The sequence below is a fragment of the Pieris rapae genome, chromosome 12, assembly GCF_905147795.1.
Source record: "Pieris rapae chromosome 12, ilPieRapa1.1, whole genome shotgun sequence".
In the NCBI taxonomy this organism is placed as follows: Eukaryota; Metazoa; Arthropoda; class Insecta; order Lepidoptera; family Pieridae; genus Pieris; species Pieris rapae.
Window position 1 is genome coordinate 7,427,993 of NC_059520.1, and position 12,797 is coordinate 7,440,789.

General features: G+C 33.6%; 1 protein-coding gene across 1 annotated transcript; it reads right to left on the reverse strand.

Moving 5' to 3' along the window:
- Positions 1 to 472: 472 nt before the first annotated feature.
- On the reverse strand, positions 473 to 12,719 carry LOC111002321 (protein FAM92A). Its single transcript, XM_045630482.1, has 7 exons — positions 12,512 to 12,719; positions 12,244 to 12,403; positions 11,478 to 11,627; positions 10,748 to 10,972; positions 4,775 to 4,897; positions 4,354 to 4,458; positions 473 to 592 (listed from the first exon to the last, which is right to left on the reverse strand). Exons 1-7 carry the CDS (start codon positions 12,646 to 12,648, stop codon positions 539 to 541), a joined length of 954 nt encoding a protein of 317 aa, XP_045486438.1. The 5' UTR covers positions 12,649 to 12,719; the 3' UTR covers positions 473 to 538.
- Positions 12,720 to 12,797: the final 78 nt, after the last annotated feature.

Here is a 12,797-nt window from a genome sequence, read left to right on the forward strand (position 1 = left end):
TTGTTGAAATTCTTTAGTTTTATTGATAGTTCAACAAGAATAGTTTTAGATGATTAATTTAGAAATATACCAAAAGTAATAAATATTTAATAGTCAATGAACATGAGTAACCTGAACTTAATCGATTTTGTCTGTGTCATGCACGGGGCGGTACACCCTACACCGTACAGGATTAAATATCTAATCAATGAACTATCGCGTGTTATTCTGAGTAGAATATGATAATTTAAAAACCATAAACATTGGTTGAGGTTTCGTAACTTTTTTTAATTTCCTTTTTCAAATAGGGCAAATTCAAAAGGAATAAATACGTTTTCACAGTTGAACACTGTTTAGATCACATCCTTTAGATATGAACTGCACAAATCTTACGCTTCTTTGTCTTTGTAATTATTATTAGCTTCTCCTCCTCGATGATCAGCATGAGGTGTCAAATGATACATAAATAAATTGCGTTAATAGTTTTATTTATAAACAACATATTAAAACACATTTTTATTACTTACACTAGTCAATATTATCATCAGATACAGACTTATTATTTCGATTCGGACTCTTCCGTAGAACTTTGATCTTCAGAGTCTTCTGTTTCCTGTTGGAAAGAGAATTATTTAAAATACTTTGGTCAGAGTCATACACATTCTTTTTCAGTTATTTAATAATCTCCACATTTGAGTTTTTTACAGCTATTAGGAAATATTGTCTTTTAAACAGTTTCATAAATTCAAAACCTTTGACCGAAAAGCAACCGTTTAAAAACTTTTTAAATTACTCGTAAAAGAATATAACTAGTTTATAGAAAAACACTTTTTTAACGGATTATAGATATGTATTTATATTTAAACTTATAATTATTTGTACATAATTTTAAATTTAAACCGACGTTTCGCGTGCTTTACAGCGTGCGTGGTCACGGTGACTGAAGACAAAGGTGTTAAATGTCAAAAAGTATTACAGCTGCAGAAAAATGTTGTGTTATCTGTATTTATTTCCCCGGAGTTGGTATCGACTAAAAGATGTAGGGTTTTTGCAGAAATTGCTCACGGTGTCCTCCATTTTCGCGGGTTGTTTATTTTGAGATTTTAATTTGGATATTATTGGATCCCAGGTGTTTGATAATTTTAGGCCGTCCTCTCTATTGAAATTGGCGTGTTTTTTGATTTCAATGGCTTCGCGTACCAATCTTGGGAAGAATCTTTTTTCTTTCGCAAGTACTTTCGGTTGGTCAAAGCGTATGTAGTGATTAGGCCTATCTAGTGTGTGTTCACAGACTGCTGATTTTGTGTGTCGTCTATGTCTTATGTCCGCGATGTGTTCCTTGAGTCTGCTGGACATATTGCGTTTAGTTTGCCCTATGTAAGACAGGCCACAGTCGCAATCCAGTTTGTATATACCTGCATCTTGCAATGGGGTGTTACTTTTGATTGGTCTTAGGAATTGCTGAATCTTCTTGTGCGGCTTGAAAATTGTATTAATGGAAGCTCGTTTTAGGACCCGGCTAATTCTATCTGTAACTCCCTTCACATATGGCAGGTAAGCTGGCTGGCGAGGAACTGTTTGTGTCTTGTTTTTGTTTCTGTGATGCAGCCGGGGGATGCGCAACTTGTTTCGGTGTAGCACCTGTTTGACATGCTGTAGTTCCTCCTTGAGGTGGGCCGCATCACAAAGACGTTGGGCTCTCTGAAACAAACATTTACCGACAGAGAGCAGTTGTGACGGGTGGTGGTGGGATTCACCATTGAGGTACCTATCTGTGTGGGTTGCCTTTCTGTGTATTGTGTGACCTAGTGTGCCATCTGCTTTGCGTATAATTAAAATGTCTAAAAAGGGCAGACAGTTGTTGTTTTCTTTTTCAACAGTAAATTTAATGTTCTTGTGTATTGAATTTAAATGCGCTAGAAATGTAGATATTTTGTCATTGGGGAGTACTACAAATGTGTCATCGACATATCTCTTGTACAGTCTAGGTTTAACCGGGGCATTGGCCAAAGCTCTCTCCTCAAAGTCCTCCATGAAGATGTCAGCGACTATAGGTGACACCGGAGAACCCATGGCTACTCCATCAACCTGCACATAGAACTCATCTTTCCACATTAAGTACCCTGATGTAAGACAGTGTTTTACAATATCTACATAATCTGGTGACATGTTCTGTTCCTTAAGTCTTTTTGAAATTATATCTAGGCAGTCATTTAGTGGTAAGTTTGTAAATAGTGACTCAACGTCAAAACTCACCATAGTTTCGTTGTGGAGTAATTTGAGATCTCTACATGTTTCCACAAAATGGTAAGAGTCCTTGACATAAGCACTAGTGTGCCCCCTGAGAGGGGATAATATTGATGCTAAGTGTTTGGCTAATTTGTATGTGGGTGAGTCGATATGACTGACTATTGGTCTTAAAGGATTGTTGAGTTTGTGTATTTTTGGCAATCCATACATTTTTGGAGGTTTTACACAGGCTGTTGCTAAGGATTTAACATCTAGTGATAGTGTTTTAGAATATTTAGTAAGAAGGCTGGATGTTTGTTTTATTACCTTGTTTGTGGGATCTTTATCGACAAGGTAATAAAACAAACATCCAGCCTTCTTACTAAATATTCTAAAACACTATCACTAGATGTTAAATCCTTAGCAACAGCCTGTGTAAAACCTCCAAAAATGTATGGATTGCCAAAAATACACAAACTCAACAATCCTTTAAGACCAATAGTCAGTCATATCGACTCACCCACATACAAATTAGCCAAACACTTAGCATCAATATTATCCCCTCTCAGGGGGCACACTAGTGCTTATGTCAAGGACTCTTACCATTTTGTGGAAACATGTAGAGATCTCAAATTACTCCACAACGAAACTATGGTGAGTTTTGACGTTGAGTCACTATTTACAAACTTACCACTAAATGACTGCCTAGATATAATTTCAAAAAGACTTAAGGAACAGAACATGTCACCAGATTATGTAGATATTGTAAAACACTGTCTTACATCAGGGTACTTAATGTGGAAAGATGAGTTCTATGTGCAGGTTGATGGAGTAGCCATGGGTTCTCCGGTGTCACCTATAGTCGCTGACATCTTCATGGAGGACTTTGAGGAGAGAGCTTTGGCCAATGCCCCGGTTAAACCTAGACTGTACAAGAGATATGTCGATGACACATTTGTAGTACTCCCCAATGACAAAATATCTACATTTCTAGCGCATTTAAATTCAATACACAAGAACATTAAATTTACTGTTGAAAAAGAAAACAACAACTGTCTGCCCTTTTTAGACATTTTAATTATACGCAAAGCAGATGGCACACTAGGTCACACAATACACAGAAAGGCAACCCACACAGATAGGTACCTCAATGGTGAATCCCACCACCACCCGTCACAACTGCTCTCTGTCGGTAAATGTTTGTTTCAGAGAGCCCAACGTCTTTGTGATGCGGCCCACCTCAAGGAGGAACTACAGCATGTCAAACAGGTGCTACACCGAAACAAGTTGCGCATCCCCCGGCTGCATCACAGAAACAAAAACAAGACACAAACAGTTCCTCGCCAGCCAGCTTACCTGCCATATGTGAAGGGAGTTACAGATAGAATTAGCCGGGTCCTAAAACGAGCTTCCATTAATACAATTTTCAAGCCGCACAAGAAGATTCAGCAATTCCTAAGACCAATCAAAAGTAACACCCCATTGCAAGATGCAGGTATATACAAACTGGATTGCGACTGTGGCCTGTCTTACATAGGGCAAACTAAACGCAATATGTCCAGCAGACTCAAGGAACACATCGCGGACATAAGACATAGACGACACACAAAATCAGCAGTCTGTGAACACACACTAGATAGGCCTAATCACTACATACGCTTTGACCAACCGAAAGTACTTGCGAAAGAAAAAAGATTCTTCCCAAGATTGGTACGCGAAGCCATTGAAATCAAAAAACACGCCAATTTCAATAGAGAGGACGGCCTAAAATTATCAAACACCTGGGATCCAATAATATCCAAATTAAAATCTCAAAATAAACAACCCGCGAAAATGGAGGACACCGTGAGCAATTTCTGCAAAAACCCTACATCTTTTAGTCGATACCAACTCCGGGGAAATAAATACAGATAACACAACATTTTTCTGCAGCTGTAATACTTTTTGACATTTAACACCTTTGTCTTCAGTCACCGTGACCACGCACGCTGTAAAGCACGCGAAACGTCGGTTTAAATTTAAAATTATGTACAAATAATTATAAGTTTAAATATAAATACATATCTATAATCCGTTAAAAAAGTGTTTTTCTTTAAATGTGTAAAAGTTATGTAAATAAAAGACAATACTATAACTAGTTTATACCGAAACAGTGTCTTCGTCTTTCGAAGTTGAATGGTTCATGAGAGCTGCTATAGAGCTTGATCTTGCTTTCATATTTTTATCCGGAGATCGCATTTTTCCCAAACTCTGAAATAATAACAAAGCATAGACCTACAGAGACGAGCGGAAGTAGGGTAGGTATAACATTGAAAATTTCACTCTGTAATACAGTCTGTACGACAGTCATACTTAACTCTCGACTAAATTTTAACAAGTGCTAGGACTAAATTTCCCACTTCCATGAAATGAACGGATAGATCTATGTTATTATACGAAACTTAATAAATACACCAATAAACTGGCGATATTATGGCTCGTTAAAGTGAAAAAAAAAAACATTATATATATCAGTAGGTAACACCCACTTATATACATATAATGTTTTCTTTTTTTCAATACTTACCGAGGAGTCGTCGTCTTTTTGTGGAGACATTTGTGGATACATGAGTGACGCAAGCGAAGATGATCGCGCAGAAATACCGGTGCTCACTGGCTTTTCTGGGGACTTTAGCTTCCGCTTGAAGTTCTACAATATTTTATTTAAATAAGCAAGTTAAATTATTAATTAAGTACCATTGGATTTATGTAGATATTCTTAATTTTTTTAAGCAAGGGTTTATTTACCCAAGAACATAAATCAATTTTATTATAAATAATACATCAAGTTTGTAGGTATTATTTTATGTGGATTTAAGCTAAAAGATTTTAATCAAATTAAGTCTAAAAACTTCAGGTTACAATAACCTTTTATTCAATATTTTTATTTGAAAAAGGTTATTAATAAAGATTATTAATTAATTTTTAAATTTATTTAATGTGCGCCATCCATTTTTAAAACCTCAATGCTGCAGAAATAGAACTGTGGGGAAATTTGCATTCGCAGAAGTGCTAAATATTTTTTTCGTTATATTGACACTGTTATGTATTTTTTACAATAAAATTTAAAAGCATCAGAAACCTATAGACAATAATTATGCCAAACAAAAAAAATATTTTAACTGAACTGAAAAGAGATAAAAGTAAAATTACCGTTGGTTCCTCTTTTTCGGAAAGTCCTGTCAGTAACAACTCCAAAAAAAAGTCATATTAGATATTTTAATTTTAGATTAGATAATATATATTATTGTATTTGCTATGTAAAAATGTACCATAGAAATTTGATTTAAAATATAGAAAATAAGATAAATCATACGATATTTCCTACTAGAGCTAATGTGTATATCTATTTATAGATTGCTATAATATCTCTTACATTAGCTGAACTATAAAGGTTTAGTAACTCATTAAGAGAATAAGACATTAGACGTACACACAATTCTTCGTCAATTCATATCGATTGCCTAAAACAGTTATTGTTTCGCTGAAAACATCGCCATCAAAAAATATTGGCGCTACAACCTTTAAAGAAGAGATAAACAAGATGGCGCTGGCCTGTAAACAATAGCTCCGTGTATTTTATTGTTTATAAATAGTTTCATTGCATTATTTCAATCAAAAAGTTAATCAGTGAAGTTTGTAAAAGTTATCTTTGTGATGGTAATATTAAACAAGTACTTCTTTATGAAACAGTGACAATATTAACAATAAAATGTTTGGCCCCTAACATTTTACATAAAACCATATTTTGCTTAAAAATACAATTCCCAATCAATTTACAAACTTAAAAAGTGACAACCTTACCGGTGAAGTGCTACAAACTAGTAAACTGCAATAAAAGTGAAGAAACTTAAAAATTAAGTGAATCCTTTGTTCTTCGATGTGACTCACGTCAGTTGAATTCTAACGTTTTTTCAACGCAATTTACACAAATATAAATATAATAGTTAACTTCGAAGCATACGTAATAGGCCTGTTGGCTAATGGTACTATCGACTTACCTCAGATACATAGGTTACTATTACGTGTCCTGGTTCGAATCACGTCGGTTCAAGCCAAACGTCTGTTAATCATATTTTCATTTTTTTTTTTTTTTTAATAATGGAAAACGACTATGTTACCAAAAGAAGAAAGCAAAGAAGATCTATTGAATCACTTAACATTTCATCTAGTTCTGCTCAATCAAACTATGACTTTTCTGATCCAAGAAGTTTACCAGAAATATCTACGAGAGGTTTAGATGAACATTACGAATTACTGGAGCAAATAAAAAAATTAAAATTAGAATTAGATTCAGCACATCAAAAAATTAAGAACCTATCACTTGAAAATTCCACCAAAAGCCTTGAAATTATACAACAGAAGGAAACTATAAATAAACTAAAACAAAATTATTCTTCACCTTCCAATAATATTACTGCCAACACATTACCACAAAAGCAAAACCAAGAAAATGCAGAATCCGCCTGCAGTCACTGCCCTTCCAAATATAAAGAACTTAAAAAGCGCAGTATACAAGAATTCCCACCAAATATTGAAAACCACAATCAGAATATTAGGGAGCTGCCAATAGATGTCACTATAAGAACAACAAAATCAGATATTCAAAACGACAATGTCAAGACGGTAAATGGTCAAGCAATAGAAAATCAACCCAAAATAATAATATTTGGGGATCAGCAAGCTTGTGGCTTAACACATAAACTAATAAAATCAAGATCAAATATGCAAAAGGAAAATTACAAAATAACTTCGTTTATAAAGCCCAATGCTACTAGTGCACAGATTCTTAGTAGCTGTATTGGTGAGATTAATAAGTCCGTAATTAAGCCCAAGGACATTGTAATGTTGGTAATAGGTGCAAATGATAAACGGCCTTATGCCTTCATCGCACAATTGTGTAATGTGCTATACCAACTGCGACAGCAAAAGGTGTTTATAACAAATGTACAGTATAATACTCACTTAAATGTAAAATTAATTAACTTTCATTTAGAATCTATAATATCTAATTATAAATATTGCCACTACTTAAAAATACGCCACTCGAAATACGATAAAAACACACCCTATTCTCATACAAAACACCTCTTCAATTTATGTGATAAGATAAACGCGGAAATCGAGTACATTCGATATTATACACAGCATAAGACAAATCTCAACAATAAATCCATCCATAGTCACACAAACTCAACTCGCACTGTACAATTAAAAATAACAAATTTTTTTAAAATGCCAAGTACCAATATTATAAATAAAAACCAGCCTTCCGGTGAGAATTTTTTTCGTTGCAACTAATAAGCAAAATAAATTAAGACTCATCCATCAAAATATAGCAGGGTTGCTTAACAAACAAGATCTGATTAATATAGCCATCATAGACCTGCAAAGAAATTTAGGAAATGTAGACATCATATGTTTCACAGAAACTTTTATTAAACAAGGTAGTGAATCCAACGTTAAGATAAATAATTATAGATTAGTCTCTTCATTTTCTCGGCCTAACCAACGCCGAGGAGGTTCGTGCGTCTTAATAAAAAACAATTTAAAATACAAGGAAATTTGTTACCCTAGACTCGCAATACCTCTTCAATTCGAATTTTGTGGCGTTGAAATAAGTAAATACAACTTAATAATAATATGTATTTACCGGACTCCTAAGTTAGATGTAACACCTTTTTTATATAATTTAGAACAACTTTTAAGTAACCTATGCAGGAAACGCAACAAAAAACTAATATTATGTGGAGACTGGAACATTGATATTTTAAAAAATGATAAAAATTCCCGAGAACTTATCTCTATTCTTCAAAATAATAATTTACAAAATCATATAAAGCGCCCAACACGTAAAAACGCCTGCTTAGACTTAATAGCAAGTAACATAAATGACACACAAGCGAGCCTCCACTACTTGGCACTTTCAGACCATGAGACCGCACAATCGCTGACTTTTAGACTCGAAGAAAACGAAAACTTGAAAGATATCCCAAAGTACTGGTATATATACAGACGAGAACTCAATAGAGAAAACACTAATACATTTATGAGGTGTCTATCAAGCCTTACCTTCTCGGACGTATACAGCTCCACAACAACAAATGAAGCATTCGACAACTTCCATGACACTATAACATTATTTTACAATTTGTGCTTTCCGATCTTAAAAATCAAAAATACATTCAAGCCTATCAAAAATAGATTCTTTACTAAAGCGCTAAAAAAATGTTGTATAAGAAAAAGAACGTTATACCTAAAATATCATTTAAATAAGCACAATAAAAAACAAAATAAGTCTGCATATAATAAATACTCATCTATCTTAAAAAAATGTATACATAAATCCCATCAACTTAATAATGCAGAATACATAAATTCCGCAAAAAACAAAACTAGAGCAGCCTGGAATGTAATTAAAACTAATACACGAGACATGACATTTAATTCAGGAATAGAAGCAATTAATATCGATAACAAAACATATGAATCACCGCATGAAATATGCAACTTTTTTAATGACTATTTTACCTCACTGCCTACTAAAAATAAAACAAACAATTTGCCAGAAGCTAAAATCCCTCTAAACCATAAAAGTATTTTTCTTTCCCCCATAAATAACACGGATATACTAAAAATTATTACATCGTTGAAAAATACAAAATCTACAGGATACGATAATTTAGATACCAAAACAATTAAATCATGCGCATTATACCTACTTGATCCACTGACATACATAATTAATCTATCGATAGTAGAAGGGATCTTTCCTGAAAAACTAAAAATATCAATTATCAAACCATTACATAAAAAAGGAGCAAAAACACAAATGACTAATTATAGACCAATAACTTTAATTCCCATATTATCTAAAATTTTCGAAAAAGTCATGTATAATAAAATAGAGAATTTCTTTTTATCATACGATATTCTAAAAAAAGAACAATTTGGCTTCAGGAAAAATCGTTCCACTACCCTTGCGTGCTTTACCCTAGTTAAACAAATTACTGAATGCTTAAATCATAAAATGCTTGTAGGTTGCATCTTTTTAGACATGACAAAGGCTTTTGACTTTGTATGCCATGAAAGACTTTAAAAAAAATTAGAATGCTACGGAATAAGAGGTAATGCCTATAACTGGGTGAAAAGTTACCTTGAAAATAGAATGCAATATGTGGAAATAACAAAGATTTGTAAACTAAAACAAAAAACCTATAGATCCAACTATAAGAAAAATGAGTACGGAACACCTCAGGGCAGTATTTTGGCCCCACTACTTTTTCTAACATACATAAATGACCTCCCAGATGCTATACACCAGAACTGTATACTATTTGCTGATGACACTACACTTATAATAAAAGGCAAAAACGACCAAGATTTAAAAAACAACTTAATTAAATCTCTAGACGACGCCATCAACTGGATGAATTCAAATAACCTACAAATAAACATGACCAAAACTAACATAATTCATTTTCAGACATATAACTCTAAAACACTAATAGACGTACAATATAAACACAATAAACTGGACATAATGAACGAGTGTGTATTTTTAGGTATAACGATAGATAAATTTTGTAATTGGAAATCACATATTGAAAAATTACAGAACAAAATAGACCGTTTTGTTTTTGTGTTAAAACGACTAAGGGAAACTGTTAACCATGCTGCGGTATTAGCTGCTTATCATGCATATATTGCATCTATAATTAGATATGGAATTATAATTTGGGGAAATTCAGTCGAAGTGAATAGGGTATTTAAGGCCCAAAAAAAATGTATTAGAGCAATTTGTGGAGCAAATTGCATCGATAGTTGCGTGCCTCTATTTAAGAGACTCAAAGTGTTATCTCTTCCATGTATTTATATATTAGAAATGTCCCTGTTCGTACACAGAAATATACATATTTTTAAATCGAATGTAGTAAGTAGTAGACATGGGGAGAAATTGGCTGTGCCAAAAATAAATTTAGAATTATTTCGGAAAAACGCCTTCTGTATGGCAATTAAAATTTACAATAGATTACCGAAAGAACTTAAAGATCTTCCGACAAGAATCTTTAAAAAGCGACTTAGTGCATTACTTTTAGAAAAAACGTACTACTCAATAAACGATTATTTGTGTGAGACATGGTAATTTATATAAATTTAATTATGTATGATAATTGACTTAATTGATATGAATCTGACTAATAATGTAAAATCTAAACTAAGATAAATTTGCGCGCCACTGTGTGTGGCAGAATATGCGAACGACTGACAATTGTACCACCTTGACATTTTATACCATATTCGTGCAATAAATAAATTATTATTATATTATTATTATTATTATTAAGTAGAATGTGATCAGTCTTATATACCTGACACGCACCGTCGACTTTTTGGGTCTAAGGCATGCCGGTTTTCACAATGATTTCCTAAGCAACTAGGCCCACACTGGTCTAATTTCCATCGCAAAGATAAATTATTGGTAAATATAACAACCAACCTCTAAATCAGCTTTATCATTGATATCACCGATTTGCTGGTAAGCAACAGTTAGCAGTTCCACAGCCCTAGAGTGAAATGTCATTTCCACCATCACGAAGTCCGTGAGTAGACCCTTCAGTTGCTGCAACTTGCGTTTTTCAAAGAACTCTGTCAGCTCACTAAGACCTTTAGCTGTACGTGACATTTCCGCTGATGCTTTGAGGAGTTCGGATTCGGCGTATGTCTATCAAAGAATATCAGTATTGGGTATCATATTTTTTTGCCGATTTATAGTAGGTACTAAAAATCTCTCAAAAGAAGGCTCAGCATTGATTCCGAAATTAAGAGAAACGTCTTAGACAATCTTGCGGCTAGGTAGCGTAGTATATAGTAGATGTTTGTGTTATTTTATTCGTAATTTGGACTTGTTTGTTAAATAGATATCATAGTTTAGGAGTTGTATACTTATGTAGCTCATTACGACGGACGAAACGGACGGAGAGACGGACACATTTCTGCGTGTAATCAAGTGCATTCTATAGGCAAGTTATGTGACTAACCCATGTGTGTAAAATATCAATGAATGCTTTTGTTTTAGGCCCTTGCATGCCTTAAGCCTTTCGCCACAAGACACTTTTCATCACCGCCATTAACGGTTTATTGCGAACATGTACTTAAAGCAAAATTTCCATGCAATAAAATGCAAAAAAAAAAATACAGGGATTAGGAAAAAAAACTAAACTATTTACCACTTGTTGTCGATTAAATGGTTGTCTTTCTCGAGCTTTGTCAAGAATCTTCTTCCTCGCCATTTCTTTCTCACGAACGCTCAAAGTATGTTTCAGTTCTTCGCGGGCGTGTTTACAAATATTTTCGTATTGGCATAACTCCCCAATTACCTGCGTGTCGAATAAAAATTGTTATATATTTATAACAGGCGCATCAAAGAGTCTTTATATCATACATTTTTATTATGGTACTACATATTATTAAAAAAAATGATTACGACGCCTACACAATTTTACAATATAAACTATAATTTTAGAGCATCGTTGGCCTAGAGGCTTCATCGGACGAACTCTGCGGTCACCGTGGTCGTAGGTTCGATCACCGGGTGTGCACTAATGGACTTTCTGTATATATGCGCTATTATTACTCGCTCGTATGGTGGCATCATCATTAGGAAACCGACATCCCTTAAACCGCAAAGATTTACTGATCTGAAGGCTGATTGTTCACTTACCGACTGGAAAAATAATCACGAAGCAGAGACCTGAGCCATTGCACCTGAATTAAAAGATATTACCGCACCACGGTTTTTTTTATATTAAATGGTAAACTATGAACTACTATAAATTATAAAATTAACTTTAAAACTTACGAAATTACATGCATTTCGTTTAATAGCGGTTCAAATTTAATTCCAACACAAACAATATTATTGGAATTTTATCATTATATCAACATAAGTATCAGTTTTACAAAATAGTACAGGAATTCCGTTTCCGAAATTACCTTTGCTTCCAAGCGTTGAACAGCACAGTTTCTATATTCTTCTATAGCTGTTAATGTTAAAGACAAATTGTCTAAACCGGTACTCAAGGATTTGTTAACTAATTCATTATTAGCATACTCCTTAAATATTTTTGCGAGTTCGTCTCCCATGTCACGTAATCTATAATAAAAGTGACCATTTTTAATAAGCTGTTTGAAAGTTAACATAAATGTTTGGTTTAAACTATATAAAACTAATCATTATGATAATGTTGTAAAAACGACAAACCTAGCAGTTTTTCGAGTATAATCACCGAAACCGACACAAAGTTCACCAAAGTGCTTCTCTACGTTGGTTATACGATCCAAAATAAATTTTGTCTGTTGTTCATAACTCAATGAATTAGAATTATCCCCACGAAACATTTTTAATTGCCAATATATTTTCTTAACTTAAGAAATATTATAATTATGTATTTACATCGAAATTCGAATGTTTCAAATATTTTTGTTGCCATGACAACATATAAGTCCAACCAACCAAAAGTTTACGCATTCAAATTTCATGCTATTTA

What these genes read in the sequence shown, in the direction of transcription:
- LOC111002321 (XM_045630482.1), bottom strand. Translation starts at nt 12,648, where the DNA reads ATGTTTCGTGGGGATAATTCTAATTCATTGAGTTATGAACAACAGACA. An exon ending in AAAAAGACGACGACTCCTCG is followed by an intron (nt 4,459 to 4,774) that starts GTAAGTATTGAA and finishes TTATTATTTCAG; the next exon opens with AGTTTGGGAAAAATGCGATC. An exon ending in AAGACGAAGACACTGTTTCG is followed by an intron (nt 593 to 4,353) that starts GTATAAACTAGT and finishes TCTTTCCAACAG; the next exon opens with GAAACAGAAGACTCTGAAGA.